The sequence below is a fragment of the Podarcis liolepis genome (genome assembly GCF_965112155.1).
Source record: "Podarcis liolepis genome assembly, chromosome: 17".
In the NCBI taxonomy this organism is placed as follows: domain Eukaryota; kingdom Metazoa; phylum Chordata; class Lepidosauria; order Squamata; family Lacertidae; genus Podarcis; species Podarcis liolepis.
Window position 1 is genome coordinate 20,909,811 of NC_139571.1, and position 22,418 is coordinate 20,932,228.

General features: G+C 44.7%; 1 protein-coding gene across 2 annotated transcripts in view; it reads right to left on the bottom strand.

The window, feature by feature from the left end:
• Window positions 1-6,067: 6,067 nt before the first annotated feature.
• Window positions 6,068-22,418, bottom strand: part of SVEP1 (sushi, von Willebrand factor type A, EGF and pentraxin domain containing 1) — a 127,606-nt gene continuing 111,255 nt past the window's right edge. The window contains exons 47-51 of one of the 2 annotated variants that reach the window (XM_083482095.1): window positions 19,935-20,030; window positions 15,927-16,022; window positions 11,508-11,601; window positions 8,711-10,052; window positions 6,068-8,469 (exon numbers count right to left, since the gene is read on the bottom strand). In XM_083482095.1, the coding sequence (XP_083338221.1) occupies window positions 10,022-10,052; window positions 11,508-11,601; window positions 15,927-16,022; window positions 19,935-20,030 (317 nt within the window). In that variant the 3' untranslated portion in view covers window positions 6,068-8,469; window positions 8,711-10,021. Of the gene's footprint in view, window positions 8,470-8,710; window positions 10,053-11,507; window positions 11,602-15,926; window positions 16,023-19,934; window positions 20,031-22,418 lie in introns of those variants that run through there. The other variant, XM_083482096.1, reaches the window with a different exon arrangement.

Below are 22,418 nucleotides of genomic sequence, written 5' to 3' on the forward strand. Positions count from 1 at the left end.
GGATTGCCCGTCCCCCCCTCCCTAGAATTAGGGTTGTTCGCTTGACCTTGCTATGCCTGTCATGGGGTAGTCTGCTCTTGAGGCAGGGGTCCAGTAGGAATTTTGTCCATCTGGCTGATTGGCTGGGGCCATTTGGTTTTTGCCTACTGCATAGCAAATCGTCACAACTTGTAAGTTTGCGGTTAGGCATTGGTTTATGGTTTGGTTGGTTGAGGGGCATGGATTGGCTGTGCCTGCCCCTCTAATGCTGCTGCTGCAAGGGATTCTGTTAAAGGAATCGGGGGCTAACTCTTGCTTGTCCACCCTGTCAAGGGGGCTCGGGCCACTGCAAGAGTTCCTGGCTGCATTTGGGGTGGGCTGAGGGCAGGTTCCCTGCTCCGTCGCTACCCCCAAGTGTATTCCCCCTTTCTGACTTTCGCAGGCGTGCGGAATGTCAGACTTTCCCCCATTGGGGGGGGGGCAGATAGTCACAACCAATGCCTAAGCAACCACTCACATGTTTGTATTTTAATAAAGTTGTGGCCAAAATTATGCCAAAAACCTTAAACAAAAATATTGGTGTGATGTGTGAGTTATTGGGGTGGCCCTGGGGACCTCGACACGCAAACCATTCACACCAACTTCTGACTCTCCTGCTTGCTGCCCTCAAGTGCCTCGGTGGGTTCTTTCCTGCTGCAGATATTGAGGTCAGATTACAGTTGCCAGTCTGGCTAGACTCTGTGCATGCAATGAGAGAGTGCATACCTTCCATTTTGCCATTTGCCTGCAGCAGAAAAATGCACCGGGACTGACTCTGCAAACCCTTGTGGGCAGTTCCCACCAGTGGAGTAGTGTGGGTTGTCAGCACCCGGGGCAAGGCAAGTAATTTGCGCCCCCTAACCCGTGGATTTGCGCCCCCTAACCCGTGGATTTGCGCCCCCTAACCCTAACCCCCAGATGTTGCGCCCGGTGCGGCCGGCCCCCCCTGCACCCCCCACGCTACGCCACTGGTTCCCACCAAAAAAAGGCACAGAAGGAAGAGCTCACTCCTGTGTCTTGAGCTGCAGGTGAGCTTAAATGACCCCCTTGGAAAGGAGGGCAAATGCCTGTCACTTTCCTAACGGCATAGAAGTGGAATGATTGGTGAGGTTTCTTATTGTGCAAGAATGAGAAAAGCTTCATCTGCAGAAATTCCCTGTTCGGCAACACCCAGGACAGGTAAAGAAGGAATGCTAACTGACTGGATACCATTGCTTTAATGACTCATTTTTTATTTTTTTTTAAAGTTTGATGTTTAGTTAAGGGGTAGTAAAAGTTTCACAGTTGTTCGTTTTGTTTTGGCTTTGCTGTGTGTTGGCATTCGCCTGGCGCCTTCATTTTAGCCGCCAGGCAAAAACGTTCCTTTTTAACCAGGCCTTTGGTTGATCTGGTTAATCCGATGCCCTTTTAAAATGTGAGTTTTTTGTGGGGGGTGGCGGCACTATTGGGTTGTTGTTTTTATTCTTATTATGTATTTTGTGGTTTTATATCTTTTTTATTCTGTGAAACGCCGTGAGACCCCCGGGTATTGGGCGGTATATAAATTCAATAAATAGTAATAATATGCCTTGCAGGCTTTATTTGCTGAAAGAAGGGCATGGATTATTAATATTTATTAAATTTGCATACTGCCCTGTACCCATAGATCCCAGGTTGCTTCACAAAATAATAGTTCATTCAGGGGTCAGCAAACCTTTTCAGTCGGGGGCCGGTCCACTGTCCCTCAGACCTTGTTGGGGGCCGGACTATATTTTGAAGAAAGAAAAAAAAGAATGAATTTCTATGCCCCACAAATAACCCAGAGATGCATTTTTAATAAAAGGACACATTCTACTCATGTAAAAACATGCTGATACCCAGACCGTCCGTGGGCTGGATTTAGAGGGCGATTGGGCCGGATCCGGTCCCCGGGCCTCAGGTTGCCTACCCATGAACTAAACCATTCAGTTTTCCATTATTACATCTGTCAGAGCTGCTTGAAGATCCTAGCTCACACAGGATCACGCTAGCCAGCGATCATTAAGTAGAAGTCTTTATTGAATTACAGTTTCCATTCTCACGCTGCTGCGCGCAACTCTACGTCTAGTAGCTAGATCGGCGAAGCTCCGTCTGAGTCTCCGCCCCGTGTGCACCAACTTAATATCCTAGCCTTGCTCCACCTTTTCCGCCTGACTGTCCTCCTCTGGGTCCCTCTACCCCCCGGGGTTTCTTCCTTCCGGGATTCTTCTGACGCTGACCCGGACCCTCCTGTCTCCTTGCGCCGGGCTTTAGGACCTGGCTCTCTTTCGGGGCTGCTTACTGCGCCGCCTTCCTCTGCATTTGAACTTGGCGCGCGCGCCCAACCTTCCACTTTCCTCTTAACCGTTTCTTCGCTCCCCGATGGAGGTGTGGCCACTCCTGACTCATGCCCTCCCTCCTGTGGTGAGCTGCCAGCGCTTCCCCCCTGGCTCCCTTCCTCTTCCCTGCTTCCTGGCGGTGACGCTGGTCCCGATTTCCAGCTGCTCTCCCCTGAGTCCCCTCTGGCTCTATCTTCCTGGGGTGCCCCCCTAGACTCCCCCCTTGCCCTGGCCACTGGTGCTCCTTTCTGTGAATCCTCTGATTCACTGGAAAGACTAGGAGATCTCGGGTCGTCGTCATCACTCATCTTTTCTTCTGCCTCCTCCCCTTCGCTCTCTGTTTCCTCCCTTGCCCGTGCCTCTGCTCCTAAACCCCTGACAACATCCATCAAAGCTTATTTACACTGTTGAATTTATCTTAAACGCATGTTCTTCTTGTTCCCTTATTCTATGTGTTAGGTCCACAAGCTGCGCATATTCTGTCAGTTTAACTTGCCATTCTTCTTTAATTGGGACCTTGTTTGTTTTCCGTTTTGGGCATACATAAATAACAGCAATGCTCTTGACGCTTTCGCAAATGCTCTCTCTTGGGACTGTTGTCATTTTGCAGCTTGGTTCACAGCCCAGGACTAAGCATTTGCCTAAGATCAACAACTGCCTTCTCGCGCTGCAATTCTGTGCTAGGGGTGGGATGCTCAGGGAGGTGGCAAACCTGTGTCAGGGTTATACCATTTCAGACTGCGGGTGTGGACTCAAACGATTCAATGTGCCTCCATTAAAATAAGACAAAGTAAAAGCATCTCTAGATAGACTATTAAGGCGAATAAATGCAGCGTGTAAGTTTCAAGGCAAGGTGAGCCCCCACCTGCATTCTGAGGTAGTGTCACCTGCCACAGGTATACCAGCTCGGGGAGGGCCAGTCCTCTGCTCCAGTTGCCACAAGGGAAGAGTGACAGCTTTGCCTGGTGTTGGATTCCCTGGTAATTTGAGTCAGCGAATGCGGGAATTTCATACCTCCCCGTAACAGCACACTTCTCAGCTATCAGAGTGAAACCTGCCGGTTGATGTAAGAGACTGTAACACGGCAGATTAAGAAGCTTTAAAACAATCAAACAAACAAACAAACAAACAAACAAAAACTAAAGCAGCAACACAGCTGATTTTAATATTGGTTTATCGGTGCAATAGAACTTTACTTCCAGAACGCTTAGCTCAAGTCAGAGAAGGCTTCCTTTGTGCAGACACTGACCTGCTTTGTGCTGTGTTGATAAGCTTACATTCTGTGGGAACAAAATAAACAAATTCCTTCCAGTAGCACCTTAGAGACCAACTAAGTTTCTTATTGGTATGAGCTTTGGTGTGCATGCACACCTCTTCAGATACACGAAAGCTCATACCAAGAACAAACTTAGTTGGTCTCTAAGGTGCTACTGGAAGGAATTTTTTTATTTTGTTTCGACTATGGCAGACCAACACGGCTACCTACCGGTAACTAATTCTGTGGGAAGGTGCTTTCAGAATAAGGGTTGGACCCTTTGAAAAGCCATGGCGTTGGGATTCCACCACGAACAACTCTGGAGTTGCTGTGTGACTTTCCCCTCCTCCTTTTGCTTAAACCTGGCAGTTTTGTCCCGGTTGCTGAGATGCGCGAGCCTGCGGGTGAGCCAAGCAGAGTGACTTTTTTCCTGCCTTGGGCTGAGCAAAGCGAAAATGAGTGTGCACATCAGTGTGCTAATATCAATGCCTGCATGGGCGTACCCAAGGGGGGTCGGGGGGCAGCTGCCCCCCCCAGATCAAGTAAAACGGGGACTGAGAGTATAATCCTATGGACAACAACAACATATTATTTATACCCCGCCCATCTGGCTGGGTTTCCCCAGCCACTCTGGGCAACTCCCAACAGAATATTAAAAACACGATCAAACATCAAACATTAAAAACTTCCCTGTACAGGGCTGCCTTCAGATGCCTTCTAAAAGTCAGATAGTTGTTTATTTCCTTGATATCTGATGGGAGGGCATTCCACAGGGCGGGCGCCACCACGGAGAAGGCCCTCTGCCTGGTTCCCTGTAACCTCACTTCTCACAGGGAGGGAACCACCAGAAGATCCTCAGAGCTGGACCTCAGTGCCTGGGCTGAATGATGGTGGTGGAGACACTCCTTCAGGTATATCACACTGGGCCTTACTGCTAAATGAACTTGCATAGGATTGTGCTGTAAATGGTACCATACAACCAGTTCCCTCACTGCCCTGTTCCAATGCCCAAAGTTCCTTTCTCTTCTGCAGGTTACCAGGCCTACATTTATGGCATCTGCCTTCCCAAAGCAGTCATCATTGAGGCTGCTCCATTTTGTTCTCTCTCCACGCTGGGGTCTGGGTAAAATGAAAGAGGTGTTCTTCCTAGCTCATTTGTGGACATTTGTTGTTGAGCTGGCCTTTTCCATTCCTCCCCACACTCTGCCAAAGAGAATTGCAACCCCCCCCCCTTTCCCGAGTTTGTATTAGGCTCAGTGACATCTTTAAAGATCTCATTAAGGTTCTGGCAACATCTGAAAGAGAAGCATCACTAGGTGTGGCCACCAGCCTTTCTATGCCCTGAAAAGGCTATAGGCATGTGTTATGGAGAATAAACATTACACGCTGTTTAATGATTCCTGCAATTAACTGCTGGGGTGGCTCAGAGCTTGAATTCCCTCTGATGGCATTAATCCTCTTAAACCAGTTCTGATGAGCAAAGACCTCGAGGCGACGTTGTGGATTTGGGCAAGCATTTTCCTCCACCTGCAGAGCATCATGAGTTTCTGTGTCATACTGTTGGTGTCGGTATGGAGGCTGAAGTACTGAAACCAGACTGCAGATCAACCATAAGCCGGCGTATCTGTGTTGGAAAACAGCAAGCTGTTCAGCCAAACCCACAACATACAATGCTGTAATTATTTCATCCCTTCTCACTGCCAGGCCCTAACATGTGGCCATGAGTCACTTTTCGTATACGCTCATCAAGGTTTCCATGTGATTGATATTATGTGTGCATTCAATAGGTCTAGGGAGTGCAAATGGAGTGCAAATGTTTTAGGGAATTGTCAACAAAGGTCCGTATAGTAAAAGCTATGGTTTTCCCAGTAGTGATGTATGGAAGTGAGAGCTGGACCATAAAGAAGGCTGATCACCGAAGAATTGATGCTTTTGAATTATGGTGCTGGAGGAGACTCTTGAGAGTCCCATGGACTGCAAGAAGATCAAACCTCTCCATTCTGAAGGAAATCAGCCCTGAGTGCTCACTGGAAGGACAGATCCTGAAGTTGAGGCTCCAATACTTTGGCTACCTCATGAGAAGAGAAGACTCCCTGGAAAAGACCCTGATGTTGGGAAAGATGAAGGGGACGACAGAGGATGAGATGGTTGGGTAGTGTTCGCGAAGCTACCAGCATGAGTTTGACCAAACTGCGGGAGGCAGTGGAAGACAGAAGTGCCTGGTGTGCTCTGGTCCATGGGGTCACGAAGAGTCAGACACAACTAAATGGCTAAACAACAACAACAACAACATGACTTTCTGTAAACCACCATTATAAATCTATACTGCCCTCCTCTTCTCAGGAAGGTTCCGGAAGGTTCCACCATGTCCAGTCCCTGACATTAGGCCAGGTGGGGCTGGCCTGGGCGAAGAAAGAGACCCCCTTTGATTGGTGTCAACAATGAGCAGTCCAGGTAATAAATGGGGTGCAACTTTATTTACAATGTAAAGTGCATCACACAGAAGTTGTTCAAACACATGACAAGCAGTGACATAAATGACAATACATTATTTGAATTTAATCTTTTTAAAAAACAACAACAGGTTAATTCCTCTGAGGATTTCGTATAGTAAAAAGAGATTGAAATTCACCAATCCAGCCTTTTATTGCTTCCTCTAGGAACTGCATCGCAGCAGCAGTGCTGTTCTTGAGGGTTGTCTCTGGGTCGTTAGGTTTCGAACTCTCTGCCTGCTCACCATATAAACAACAAAATGTATGAACAGATAGAACTGAAAACAGGTCGGTTGGCTTTATAATCCCTCCCCGACATTTCCCCGCCTCTCAGATCCAAAGTGTGGTTCAAAAGACGGGCTTTTTTCAGGGAAAGGTATGATTCAGAATGCCACCAGGATAAAATAATACACAGAATGCTTGAACACAGAGGAAAATGGGGCAATTTTACAATGATTCGAGGAAGGCAATGGCAGCTGAGTTTAAATTCCCTTTCTTACCCACTCAATGAAGGTTTCTAAGGTGGAAATATACTCTCACTTGGGAGTTACTCTTCACTGAACTCAGCAAGACTTACTTATGAGTAAACATGCATAGGGTTTGGTCTGCGCATGTATCGCTCTGTAAATCTTGTAGAACAGCAAGTTCTCTTAAAAGTCTCTGTGTGAAGACAAGCTAATCATTAGTGTATGTATGCTATGTTCCAGCACATGTGCATTATGTTGTGGAGATTGTTGCCTGCTGTTGCAATGACAGGAGCAAATAATGAAGAGGTGAAGGCTGTGAAAAAAGAACGTCAGTGGAATTGCAGGACAATATATTCTTAGTTTAGTCAGTGTTATACACAGTTGCTCTCCCAGGGCTGATTCTTCATTACACTTTCTGCTCAAAACTAGACAGTGGTAGGTTAACAACAGGAAGATTTAAAGGAACTATTGGAAATGACTATCAAAAGCAGCAGAGATACGAGATGATCAGAGCCCCCCCAAACTTGAAGCATGGGAAGTCCCAATAAAAAAAATATAATTCGGCAGAATATTTGGATTATTTGATATGTATATGTATAATTTGGAATACTTAATGTGATTGGATTGGATTGTTAAAATGGAAAACTTAATAAAAATGATTTTAAAAAACTAAACAAAACTAGACAGTGGTGACCATATATTTATTGGAAAATGCATTTTCATTATTTCAACTCCTCCTCTTACTTTTTAAAGGTTCCTCATAAAAGAGCTGTATGTTTTGTTTTTCTATCCTGTTTGCTCTTAGTATCTCCAAGCCCCTGCAAAAACCTAAAAATAAAATTCTTGTAGTTGTGCACATGCACCAGAAAGGGAGAGCCCAGCTGTGCTCAGAAAGGGCCATAACAGTGAGGTTATACAAGATTAACAATGATTTCCTATCCTTTTGGAATGAATCTGACTGCTATTAGAGACACGGGCTGCTTTCAAACCAGGGCCCTAGTCAGTGGTCTTCCACAATCAGCTGAAAGTTGATGTTTAACTCCCAGGTACAGAGATATTTTCCCTGCTAACAGTCATGGTTGTCTATCCACAACACAAATGCTTAAGTGGGTGGCACAGAACTGGTATTTCAAGTACGTTACAGACGGGAAGTAATCTCATTCCCTGTTTCAGGGGTGCCAACTTGAATAAAATATTGGGGGGGGGGGAGCAGGAAAGCCCCACCCCACATTATTGATCACAGTATGTGACACACACCATTTGAATGGCAATGCCCATCAACTTGTGTGGGGGGCAGTAGATTCGGCCCCCTCAAATATTTTATTGAGGGGGCCGAAGGGACCTTGGCCCCTAGGGGCTGGCTCCTATGTCCTCTTTTGTTCACACCTGTGTGTAACATTTGCAGTGCACTACCATTTTTTTTAAAAAAACAACAACACAGAAGCCTACAGGGCAGATTCAGTCTTCGATCATTTTGTTTAAACATAGATTACGTGCAAACATACTACGAGCCTCCTGAAAACTTGAGATGGATGCCACCGTTGTTTCCATCCACACTTTCCCGAAAAACCACCACCACAAGCCTAAGTTATGGGCAACTGCAATACGCTCATAATAAAAAAATAAATTGCATTGTTTTTCTGCAAGTCTTTGAGTCCTAATCACAGGTATTGCAAGCAATGCAATATGGAAGCGGCAAAGTGTGGGGAAAAGATGCCCTCACCAGCCACATTGCTCTGTGTGACAGTGAACTACAATCTAGCAATGCTAAGCCCATTTACACCTCTAAGGAGCAAGCTGCAATACTCTTTGAAGCCAAAAATAAGTTGCCACAGGGCAGGGGTAGTACCAGAATTCAAAGGTCAAGGAGTGACCATTAAGCGAGCAAATACAGTGGTGCCCTGCAAGAGACGAATGCCTCGCAAGACGAAAAACTCGCTAGACAAAAGGGTTTTCCGTTTTTGCGTTGCTTCGCTAGACGAATTTCCCTATGGGCTTGCTTCGCAAGACGAAAACGTCTTGCACTTTTTTTTTAAAGCCGCTTGAAGAGGCGCAGTTGCGACAGACCATGCTTCGCAAGACGAAAAACATCACAAGACAAAGACTCGCGGAACGAATTCTTTTCGTCTTGTGAGGCACCACTGTAGTGTCATTTTTTGTAGAGAGCAGGAAGTGTGGAAGAAGCACCTGTTGTTCTATGGAAAACATTTAGGCTGGAAAGTAGTAAATTCATACATGAAATACAGCAGAATTAGCACTGGGTCCAAACATCGTCCTTCCCCCTTTGTTCCTGACCACCTTTTAATTTTTGCAGTGGCTGAATCATTGTAGTTTGAGATCTCTGGTGATGACAATTACAGCACCGTGACCACCACTCCTTTGTATTGCTTAGGATCACTAGTTGTAACGGCCTCAGGAAGGAAGGAAGGAAGGAGGGCAAATAAACATCCACATTATTAGCATCAGAAAATGCTTGGAAGATAGTGAAATAAGATGAAGTATTTAATTTTATTTTTATGTTTTTAAGGTTTGATGTTCTGTTATTAATAACTTTTTCTGTTGAGAGACAGCAAAGTGGGTGAAAATAGAAACAAACCAGAAACGCAAGTTGGGGGAAGTCTTGGAGGGGAGGGAGGAATATGTAGTAAACATTAAGAATTTGAGATGTATGTAATGAACGAAAATGGAAAATGAATATATATATTTAAAAAGGAAGGAAGGACAGCAAACAAATGATGTCAGTGGCAGGCAAATAAGAAGCCTAATTTCCATCTCTTTTACGAAAACAGCAACTAGTGTTTTGTTTATTTAATTCTGAATTAAACAGCAACCAAGCACCACCACAACACGTGTGTGTGTGTGTGTGTGTGTGTGTGTGTGTGTTTTAAATATGTAAGCCATAAATCTACAGTAAAGTGATTGTGTGTTGCTTCACACCAGAGCTAATCGAGGGGGGATGCCTTCTACTTATTATTGTGATGGTCAGGTCTGAAAGAATCGCACAATTCTTTCTCTGTTGCGGGAAGTGGGGAGAGAGGAATTTGTCTCCTTCAAGCAGTAGGGTTTCCATGCCACATAAAAAACTGCTTTCGAAAATTGGTGGGACGGGCAGGTTTGTGTGTGTGTGAACCAGAGGATGACAGGGCACAACTTATGCTCAAGGATTTGCAACAATAATTAAAAAATACTCTCAGTCGACAACATTGTTTGTACATTTGTGTGTACTGACAGCAGCATATACGATAACACTTCTGCATGTGAAAAAGGTGGTTCTTTTCAAAATAAAAAAAGTATTAAGAAAACATCATACAAAATTTAAAAAGAACATTTAAAAAACTCAAACACGTTGCCCTTGTTTTAAAAAACAAACAAACCCTGCACTGGGTTCGATTTTACAATGCCTGTAAAATACCAGGGTGTACTGGATCAGTCCTGGAATGTCCAGAGTTCATGTTAAAAGTGGTGGAATCCAGATTTCCTTTTCCTAGATTAGCACACATGGAACAAGAGGGGAAAAAACAGGTTAATTATTCACTACAGATCATTACACACAAGGACAAAGCAGGGTGTGCTGCATCAGGAAGACGTCTGCGCTGATTATTATTATTATTATTATTATTATTATAGTTTATATACCGCCCAACACCTGGAGGTCTTAGGGCGGTTCACAGAAAAAATCACAACATATATAATCAGAATAAAAACAACCCAATAAAGCTCCACCCCCCCAAAAAAGAGCCACATTTGAAAAGGGTATAGGATGTCAAACAGATCAACCAAAGGCCTGCCTGGTTAAAAACTGAACATTTTTGCCTACCGCCTAAAGGTTTGTAATGAAGGCATCAGGAGAACTTCCCTGGGGAGAGCATTCCACAAAATGGGGAGCCACTGCAGAGAAGGCCCCGTTCTCGTGTTGCCACCCTTCGGACCTCTCAAGGAGGAGGCACATGAAGAAGGGCCTCAGAAGGTGATCTCAGGGTTTGGGTAGGTTCATATGGAAAGAGGCGGTCCTTGAGGTATTGCAGTCCTGAGCCGTTTAAGGCTTTATAGGTCAAAACCAGCACTTTGAATTGGGCGCGGAAACTAATGGGGAGCCAGTGCAAAATAGGGTGAGCAAGGTGTTGGGCCTGGAAGTGAGGCTGGGGAGGAGCTCCAAGGGTCAAAGAAAGAGGTCCAGGGGGCCGCATTCAGCTTCCTTGGGAGGTTGTGGACTCTCCTTCCTTGGAGGTTTCCAAGCAGAGGTTGAATGGCCATCTGTCCTGGATGCTTTAGGTGAGATTCCTGCATCGCAGGGGCTTGGAATCAATGACCCATGGCGTCCCTTCCAACTCAACAATTCTAGGATGCTTTGGTCCATGGGGTCACGAAGAGTCGGACATGACTAAATGACTAAACAACAACAACAAATGATTCTACCTTCTCCAGACCTGTTGTAAGTGGTTGTGTGTACAGAGAGGTCAGAATTTGGGACGAAACTCTTAAACCAAAACTACATACATTGAATTGAATTGAATTTTATTATTATGGTCACAGACCAGTTCTGGCTCTTACTATATCAGGAAAATCATAAAACACAACAGGAATACATTGAATTGCCATTGGGTATGACAGAGGCAATTCAGATATAGCTGCAGTTAAAAATATATATTAAATCTTGATCACTAAAATATAACCTAAAATTAACCTTAATCATTTTGGTAGTACAGCTTGTTCCCTAAGTTTTATGGCAGTCGCACAGAATTTGGCCACCCTTAGCGTGATCTCTGGATCCTTGTCCTCTACCAGGAGTTTTAGACATTGAAGTTCGGACCCATTTGGAGATTTTTGTATAACAGGAGTGATAAATACAGAGTGTATATCCCTGTAGAAATGGCAGCGTAGCAAGACATGAGAGACAGTTTCTACCTCCATCAAGCCGCAGGGGAAACTACATACATACCTAGAGCAGTCGTGTCCAGTCCAAGGTGACGGGCAATGGCACCGATCCGGTCGTACGCATTTCCCACCATTTAAGCATGGAGACTGGCAGACAGCTGTATTAGAAGACCACAGATCCACATTAGCATTTGTTTGCATCACGGGTTGCTAACCCATGGGCCTTCCAGATGTTGAAGGGCCACACTGGACGGTGGGTGTTGTAGTCCCAACAACATCTGGGAGGGGGAGACGCAGGCTTGCCGTCCCAGTTTACATTGTGGCCTGTATAAAGTGGTACCTCAGGTTACATACGTTTCAGGTTACAGACTCCGTTAACCCAGAAATAGTACCTCGGGTTAAGAACTTTGCTTCAGGATGAGAACAGAAATTGTGCTCCGGCGGCACGGCAGCAGCAGGAGGCCTCATTAGCTAAAGTGGTGCTTCAGGTTAAGAACAGTTTCAGGTTAAGAACGGACCTCCGGAACAAATTAAGTACTTAACCCGAGGTACCACTGTAACTGCTTACACATAACCGTTTCCAACTGAACAAGTTTTCAGCCAGTTTAACTGCATGGCTTGCCATGATAATGCAAGCAGGTGTCTTTTAAAAATAATAATAAACAAATGGAAGGATTCTGTACATCAGTTTTGAAAACTCCAGGGGTTTTTGTTCTGTTCATGTGGAGGCAAAGCAAATGGAGGTCTAGGGAGAAACTTTCAGTGGCTAGTGGAAGCGGACAGTTTGCCCTTCATAGCTCTGCCTCTTTATTCCTACGCCTTCCTGCCCATATGTACATTTCCTTCATTGCCATAGGCCTCAGCCTTTCTCTGCACTGCTTTGCTTTTTCATATCCACTGGCTTTTTCTTCTTTTGGCTGCTGAAAAAAAGAGAAGGAATGACCCACCCACTGTTCCCCCAAACCCTTTCTTCAGAAAAGGAAGGCATGAATCATGACAAACTTCAGGGAGGTTTCTTTCAGAGCTCCTTGCAGTGTCATCCGATTTTCGTTCCTTGAGAACAGAAAATATTTACACATACGCTTACAACTGAGGATGAATTTGTACATGCAAAATAGGACTTATTTCTCTATGGCACAAACTTTTTGTGATGGGTGCAGATTAAAGGGAGGGACGTGGGTGGCACTGTGGTCTAAACCACAGAGCCTAGGGCTTGCCGATCAGAAGGTTGGCGGTTCGAATCCCCGCGAAGGGGTGAGCTTCCGTTGCTCGGTCCCTGCTCCTGCCCACCTAGCAGTTCGAAAGCACGCCAAAGTGCAAATAGATAAATAGGTACCGCTCCAGCGGGAAGGTAAATGGCTTTTCTGTGTGCTGCTCTGGTTTTCCAGAAGTGGCTTAGTCATGCTGGCCACATGACCCGGAAGCTGTACGCTGGCTCCTTTGGCCAGTAAAGTGAGATGAGCGCCGCAACCCCAGAGTCGTCCGCGACTGGACCTCATGGTCAGGGGTCCCTTTACCTTTTTATGTGCCTGTTTCCATTGACAGACATGAAGGGATCATGACAGCAAAAGTCACTTGTTGTTTTTTGTTTCCAGAAACATACATTTTAAACCAATTCTCTTAACCTGCATGCGCGGAATCCATCTCAGTTCTTATAACCCAGAAAACAGGGAATGGAAAGAAAAACCAAAAAAAAGAGAGAAAGGTACAGAAAACAAATAGTTGAAAAATGCAATGATTTGATAAGGACTTCTCTGTTTGTTGATAACTGGACATGGATGTAAAGTGGGAAAAGGGGCAGAATCTCTGTGGAAGCTGTTATACTAAAAGGAACAGCCTGTAGCTGAACTATAAGGGACAAATAATTAAGGAACTAATCTTACTCAGTAGGAATAGTGCCCAAATAGCCATGTGATAGCTATAGTAGTTTCACTGTGCTAGCTATTTAATTACCCGGAAAATGGGCAGAGAGATAAAACCCTAGCATTTCCTGTTAAATCTGAGACACAAAGACTAGGTTCGATAGGAACAAATAACTGAGAGTGCAACCCTATGGCTGTTTACTTAGAAGTCCAACTGTTTTCCCTCGGGGCTTATACCTCATAGGGCTGCAGCCCAAGACAGAACTGGAAGTCCTATTTAAGGAGTTTATTTTTAAAAAAACATTGGCGCAATCCTCTGAAGACAATACATAATGGATGCCTTGAATATTACAGGTTTGGAAACGGAAGGCAAATACATTCAACTGCGACCCTCATGAGCTTGCCACACACATTTACATTTTAAAAGTATGCTTAAAGTTATTTCAAGTGTGCACCTAAACCAGGGGTGGAGTCCAAAGGGTGGCTATCAAGGCATTTTAGGTGGCCCTCAGGGGCATTTGATGCCCTCACGCTGCCTTCCCAAAGCCATGTAAGCGAGGTGCTTGGTTTGGGGAAGGAGGTGCGAGGACTCTGATAGGACCCTCACACCCTCCTACCTCCTTCCCAAAGCTTAGTTAGTGATTTCCCAGTTTTGGGAAGGAGGTAGGAGGGCTCTAGGACCCAGAGGGCCCACACATCTCCTTCCTAGAGTTCCCAGTGCCTCACTTAGCCAGCTTTGGGTAGAAAGCAGCATGAGGGCTCTGAGGGGTGCGTGCTTCAAATTCCACCACCCCCACAAGGCAGTGTGTGCCCCTCCCTGCGTTCTGTGTCAAAGTACTTTTGCAGCCCACTTCGTATGACCTGAGGTAAAAAGGTTAAGGTAAAGGTAAAGGACCCCTGGACGGTTAAGTCCAGTCAAAGGTGACTATATCAAATGTGACATCCTATCAGATGTCAAAGAGATAAACAACTACCTGACATTTAGAAGACATCTGAAGGCAGCCCTGTCCAGGGAAGTTTTTAATGTGTGACATTTTGATGCGTTTTTAATCTTTGTTGGAAGCCGCCAGGAGTGGCTGGGGAGGCCCAGCCAGATGGGCGGAGTACAAATAATAAATTATTATTATTATTATTATTATTATTATTATTATTATTATTATTATTATTAGGTTGAGGCACTCATCTCTCTTCAGGCCGAGGGAGCAGGCATTTGTCCGCAGACAGATTTTCCAGGTCATGTGGCCAGCATGACTAAACCACTTCTGGAGCCAGTGTGGTGTAGTGGTTAAGAGCGGGGGACTCGTAATCTGGTGAACCGGGTTTGATTCCCTGCTCCTCCACATGCAGCTGCTGGGTGACCTTGGGCTAGTCATGCTTCTTTGAAGTCTCTCGGCCCCACTCACCTCACAGAGTGTTTGTTGTGGGGGAGGAAGGGAAAGGAGAATGTTAGCCGCTTTGAGACTCCTTAGGGTAGTGATAAAGCGGGATATCAAATCCAAACTCCTGTTAGTATTTCATGCCTCCGTTGCTGCAGATGTGTTTTACACCAATCTCATCTGCAGCAACGGAGGCGTGAAATACTAACATCCTGTCTGGAAGCCAGAGCACACGGAAATACTGTTTACCTTCCCACCAGAGCAGTACCTATTTATCTACTTCCACCGGTGTGCTTTCGAACTGCTAGGTTGGCAGGAGCTGGGGCAGAGCAACAGGAGCTCACCCCGTTGCGGGGATTCGAACCGCTGACCTTCTGATCGGCAAGCCCAAGAGGCTCAGTGGTTGAGACCATAGCTCCACCCACTTAAAAAAAAAACAACAACTGGGAAATATTGTATGTAGATTTTATAGCTAAATGGTCTATGTGAATGTTAACACTGCTATGAGTGTTTGTGGAAACATCCTTGCTGGAAAACTCTCATTGCAAGACCAGTTAAGAAAAATACTTATTTACAACATAATGTAATATTTTTAATTAAGCTTATTTGTAGGTCTATCCAAGGCTTAGATTCTAAGGAAGCATAGCATGTATTCTAAGCCTCGATAATTAGCATGTATGTCAAAGCTAATTAGCTGAGGCACATTTCCTGGGTTGGTGTTTCGGACTTGGCAAACCTAGCCAAATCAACAAGTGTCGATGAAATGTCTTTTGAGTTGTCTCTGCCTGGGGTGAACCACCAGAAGTTCAAAGCATTCAAGGAAAAAGGAGTTGGTATGTAAATAATTGGAGCCCCACCCCCTGTAGATAATGAGGGCTTAGTTTAGGGAGTGATGTAACCAAGAAGCAGAGAAGGTGAGCTGGGATGTGCTTTCAGAGCAAGGAAGACTGCAGAGAATGGATGCTGACGCTGCAATCATGGAATAAGCTGGTGACTTTTGGGGTGCTGCTGCCGTGAGCCCCTTTACTGAAAGCTTCAGGTTGCATATGTGTGTAAATAAGCCATATATCATAAAGACACCACAGACTCCTCGGTGCCTGGAACCCCTAAGGTCTCAGTAGACTGGGGTGGCGTGCAACGATAAGATTATGACATTGTCCCTCAAAGCTTCCCAGAAACAATTACAGACCAGCATAACAGATGTTGCTGTTAGATAGCGGGAGGCACAAAGTGAGACAGGTTTACCCTGATGGCAACGGGATCCGGTCCACCCTGCTTGGCAGTCACACTGGTAAGGAGCCACACAGCGACCTCCATTCAGGCAATGCAGGATGCAGATTGCTAAAGAGAAGATGCAGGGGGGGGGGAGTACCAGAGAAAATAAATGCATCAATATTAGGACCAGAAAAACCACTTTCATAAAGTGGGATGATTGAACTAAAATGCCCAAGCTTATTTAAACATACCGTATTTTTCGCTCCATAAGATGTGCCTTTTCCCTCCTAAAAGGTAAGGGGAAATGTGTGTGCGTCTTATGGAGCGAATGCAGGGGGGAGGCAGGCAGGAAAAGCTCTTGCGGGCTTTCCCCAGGAGGGAGAAGGGACTGATGCGGCCAGTCAGTCCCTTCTCCCTCCTTGTAGAAAAGCCCGCAGAAGCCGCGCGCTCCTTAAAGGGTACGCAGCTCCTGTGGGCTTTTGTGGGAGGTGGGGGTATTGCCATAGCCACGCGCAGCCTCTCCCAGCTGGAGAGGTTGCGCGCCGCTAAAGAGGATGGATCCCGCTCGCTGTCTTGGCTTCTTTGCTCTTTGGGGCTGGGGGGGCGGGGGCGGAAATAAGATTTCCCCCCTTGATTTCCCCCTCTAAAAACTAAGTGCGCCTTATGGTCCGGTGCGCCTTATGGAGTGAAAAATACGGTAATTATCTAGGGGATAAGGGTTCATCAATAAAGACCTGGTTATGTTTAGAATGATACCGTATAGGGAAATGTTCCCTGATACCAAGATGAGGGATTTTATGGAATGCAGATAGAGAGAACTGATAAGAATAATGATCTGTTGTGACCTTGACGGAAGCATACAATAGACGAGCCTTCTTGTGTTTTCGCTCACCCCCCTTTTTTTCTTCCTTCTCCTTCTCCTTTCCTCTTTCTTTTTTCTTTCCCATATTGGCTTATGTTCTATGTCATGTACTTTGATATTTTTTGTAGGTTTTTTAAAGCCTTTTCCATTATTATTATCATTGAGGATTTTTCTTTTGTAATTTTGGTTGTTTATATTTATCTGTATTTGTTTAAAGTTAAAGTTTAAAGCAAAATAAAAACAAAAATATATATTTTTTAAATGCCCAGGTTTTTTAAAAATATGTTTTTGCAAACGTTTTCCCCTAGCTTACCCTGTTAAATCACATTGTCTTTATACAATTCCCAACTGCACTTTCAACAGCAACCTTTAACTCTTTTTTTGAGTTAAGAGGCACATGAAATATCAGCGGTTGGCAGCATCCTCGACATTAGATCCTTTACAAACTGCGATGACATTAGATAAGGCATTCTTAAGCCTCCCCCATAGGATGTTACTACCATTCCAAGCCAAATGGGGAAAAAAGAAAAGAAAACATGAACTTTGATGGATCTAGACAGCTGTCCATTCCTTTCCTTACAAAAGAGAGCTGAAAAGTGAATTGAGGTGGCAGATCACAATGACCAAGAGCACAAAAGCAGTCCCTAAGTGTTGGGAGTCTCGGTTTAGCATTGCTGTCGACACTAAGGTAAGGAAACAAGCGGTGACATGTCAAATGCAAGGCCAGCGCTGTGTGTCTGCTCCACCTCTGACTGATCTGTTCAAGCATAAAGGGGGGAGGGGGCAGGCAGACCTAGAATACTGCTTTAGAAACTATCATTAGAAAAGGTTATGTTTTGTGATCAGCATAGAGTATACAAGTTGGAAGAAATTTCCCTGCTTTGTTTGGATTTCAAACAGCTTCTCAATATTTATAATTGCTTTGTAAATGTAAATATGTTAATTTAAACAGTGGGAATGAAGGCATATATATTTGTCTGTACAGGGGGGAAAGACAGGTTGGCAGCAGACCTATAGAAATGAATGAACCTAAATTACAGAGGATTTCGGCGACTTGCTTTTGCAAATGTTCCATCAGTGCAAGCGTTACCTCTTGCTTGTTGGAAAGATCTCCTCTCTTCCTCCCATCCCTTGCACTGTTCCAGGTGTTCTCTTGACTCCCGTAGACCATTGTGGTGGTATGGGGGAGAGAGGCAAGTTGGGGGGCATTCAGGGCCGGATTTAGGTTTGATGAGGCCCTCAGCTACTGAAGGTAATGGGGCCCTTTATATGTCCAGCTGTCCTTTGCCAACAACAAATTGTCACTGTTTTTTGTCTTGAATATATGCTATATGGCAATTTATGGACCTAATAGGTATCTATAAAGCCATTTGCACATGTTGCCCTGCAACCAGTCCATGCAGAATGTAGGCTCCCTATATATAGAAATGAGCAAACCAGTGATATTTTAGGGAGCAGGCTAGCAGGCGGGGCGGGGCCCATGACTTACATCATAGGAGCCTACACAACACAAAACACTGCTGCTGTATGTAGGTTTTATTTTATCTTATATTTTGGAAATGTACATCCACAGTTTTTTTTCCCTTTAAATTTTTTTGGGCCCCCACCCCCAAGAGAGTGGGGCCCTAAGCTATAGCTTGTTTAGCTTATACGTAAATCTGACACTGGGGGCATTGCACTAGTGGAAATCCTTATGTGGGCTTTTGCTAACAGAACCAGCTGGTCATGGTCATTAATTTCATAGGATCTTCTCTGAGCAAAACGTAGCACAATACCACCCATTGCATTTCCCGTACAATGTAGGATGAACCCTTTTAAAAGAAAGGGCTCCGACAAGGCAGTGTCATTTCCATTTGCTTTGGCAGCTGGCGCACCAAATACACCTGACCTGGTTCTCTTTTAACTGTCTGCTTGGTTTTTGCTCTCTGAAGTGCAAATTTGGGCTCGGAGTTGTTTAGACTCTCTTTATCTTTTATGTATAATCCGTTCACCTGGTTACAAAAAATGCTAGCAAACGAAGATGATGTGCACTGGATGCTCCTTGTAATATTTACGCCACTGCTCTGCAATTCCCAAACAATCTGAACTTGCCGGGTGCGGAGAAGGAAGAACTTTTGTGACTACATTTTATTACATTTGCTACTATTACAGCGCAGTCCAGTGCAATATCTACTTAGGCGTACGTCCCACAGGGTTCAAAGGGGGGTTATTTCCAAGCTAAGCATGCTGATAGGACTGTGGCTTCAGTATTTCATCAGAGATTGGTTATTTCTAGGGTTTTGCTGCAGATAGATGACCATCGCTGAGGGATGCATGATTGGCATGAACCAATCGTGATACAGGATAGTGAGGGAGTCCAAACTTCTCTGTGGAAGATTTAACTTTTCACTATTTCTGGACCGATTCTGACAAGCACTGAAAATGCCAGTAATGTGGATGGAAACTTGGGATGAATACAGTCGTATGATTATCGTCTTCCAAAGCAACTACTCTATTCTGAACTTAAAAATGGAAAGCGTAATGCTGGTGGTCAACAGAAGAGGTTTAAAGACTCTCTCAAGGCAAATCTTTAAAAATGTAGTATACACCAACAATTCGGAAACAAGTGCTCCAATTGGAGAACAGCCTTTTCCAAAGGTGTCATGGGCTTTGAAGACACTCGAACTCAGGACACAAGGGATAAATGTGCTACGAGGAAGGCACGATTGGCGAACCCTCACCGTGATCAACTCCTATGTCCCCACTGTGGAAGGACATGTGGATCCAGAATTGGCCTCCACAGTCACTTACGGACTCATTGTTAAAACTGTGGTTATGGAATACAATATTACTTGGCTACGAGTGATTGCCAAAGAAAGAAGAAGTCGAGCTTGGAAGTAAAACAGAACCCGTTCTGGAAGTCCGTTCAACTTCCAAAACATTTGAAAACCAAATCATGGCTTCTGATTGGCTGCAGGAAGCTCCTGAAGCCAATCGGAAGCCATGGAAGCCCCGTCGGACGTTCGGCTTCCAAAAATAGTTCCCAAACCGGAACAGTCACTTCCAGGTTTGCAACGTTTGGGAGCCAAAACGTTCAGGAACTAAGCTGTTTGACTTTCAAGGTACGGCTGTAATTTCAGGTGCTTAAGGTGGGTAGCACACACAGAATTTTTTTAAAAAATAATAAAGGTACGTACGCTCTTCACAGAGACGCCCCATCCATCCATCTGGGCAAGAACACACATTTGGTCTCTCACAGACGCCGCCATTCTGACACGGGAACCGGCAAATAGCTGGAAAGGGGAGCGGCATCAGGTTAGAGAACGTGGGACAGTGAAAGCAGAGGATGCACTACAGAACAGACACATTCCAAACATTCTTGGCAGTAGGTGGTTTCTAGGCAAAGTAGGTTTCCTTACTTGCAAGGATTATCGGGTACAGTGGTACCTAATTTGTTCTGGAGGTCTGTTCTTAACCTGAAACTGTTCTTAACCTGAGGTACCATTTTAGCTAATGGGGCCTCCTGCTGCCGCCGCCGCACCACTGGAACATGATTTCTGTTCTCATCCTGAAGCAAAGTTCTTAACTTGAGGTACTATTTCTGGGTTAGCGGAGTCTGTAACCTGAAGCGTCTGTAACCCGAGGTACCACTGTACAGCATACTGGATGAGCACCTTAATTAGTAGCCTTCAGCCACTGAATTAATTTTGTCAGGTTACCCTGTCAGCCTGAGCCCCCACCTGCAACACGGGAATAGTATTTTATTTATTTCCTACAGTTAGACCTCGTATTTCCTGCAAGGAGCTCAAAGTGGCACAGTTTGTTTTCCAATTCAATTCAAAATCCTTTATTAGGCATAGCACACCACACATTAACAAACAAACATCATATACAGGCTGTATAAAATACGGGCTCAGCGAACACAATTTATCCCAGACCTATTCTTAACTCCAGGAAATAAATCGATGTACATAGATAATATAATACAACACAGCAACATCACCTACCATTAAAAACCACTAAGTCTCTTTATCATGGCCCATTCTCTCTTCATGGACAGCATTTAAAAATTCAGCCGCTATTAAAGTAATTTGGTCATTGCTGTCCGCCAGCAGGTCCTGAACAGTTGGTTGTGTAAAAATCTGTCTATTCAATTTTAGGGCCTCAAGTAATTGTTTTCCTTTCCCCATTTTATCAACCTGACAACCCTGTAAGGTATGCTTGCCAGAGAGAAGGTGACTGTCCCAGGTCAGCCAGTGAGTTCCGTGGCTGAATGGTTGATTTATACTTTGGTCTCCTATGTGGGATGTCATCCATTGGAACTATCAAATGCAACATTCCTTATTTCCCTAGAGTGGGCACAGGCAGGGGGACATCCAGTCAGTGTAACTTCCTGTTCCACTGGTCTGGAGCATTCTCCCCCTGCATGTGATCTGGGAGATGGGCTGACTCCATAAAAGAGCCAAGTCACACAGCCATTTTCTCAGTCTTGTCTTCTCTCGCTTGCTTGCTGCTCTTTTGCTGCCATTTTGATCTCTTAATGTAATTTTGCTGTCTGCTGGCTCTCAGCTAGCAGCACATGAGCTCAATCTCCATGTGAGATGAACTCACATATTGTTATGTACCGTATTTTTCGTTCTATAAGACGCACCAGACCACAAGACGCACCTAGTTTTTGGAGGAGGAAAACAAGAAAAAAAATATTATGAATCTCAGAAGCGAGAACAGCAAGAGGGATCGCTATGCAGCGAAAGCAGCAATCCCTCTTGCTGTTCTGGCTTCTGGGATAGCTGCACAGCCTGCATTCGCTCCATAAGACGCACACACATTTCCCCTTACTTTTTAGGAGGGAAAAAGTGAGTCTTATACAGCAAAAAATACAGTAACTACTAAGCAAAGCCTGTCTTTCAGGGATCAAATCTTGAACCGATATGTGAGTAAACTTCTTGTTACTCTTGTGTCTTTATTCTTTTAAGAGGGATAAAAGGGGACACCGGGAATAATCCATCTGGGCAAGCCAGATTGGATTGCTTAACTAAAGAGATTCAACGAATCTGCAAACTAGCTTTCTGCGATATTGAGGGGAATCTGCAATGCTACACCATCCACTAGTGTGAGTGAAGGTAGGATAATACTTATTCAATATATCCTTTCCAACTATCCTTAACATTCCCACATCCTAGGCCTTAGTCCAACACTCTACCCAGCTGTCACCAACAGGTGCATTCCAGGTGTTGCTGAACTACAACTTGTCATCCCTGGACTTAAGCCATGCTGGGAGCCTAACAGCATCAGGAAAGCACCACATTGACTTCTTCACTGGAGGTAATATTGGCTTATTTTTACAGAGTTTCTGTAAATTCAATTCAGGATTATTGAAATAATGTAGAAGAAATACTTGGCGCAGTTAGGAAAAAGTAGGTCTTGCATTTGCTGAAGCATGCTATAAATATTTATACAGAAGAACATGCATATGCACTGCTGCCCTCTAGTGGATTCAATGTTTGACCTACTTCAATCTTTTTCAGTAGGTTAATAAAATAATAAAATAAAATAAAATAAAATATTCTAGACCTGGGACCCACACAGCCAGGTGAACCTCTGTCATCTGGATCCAGTTTCAATTTACAGGGCCACATCCACCCAATTACTGGCTTCAGGAACTTCCTCCCTTGATATTG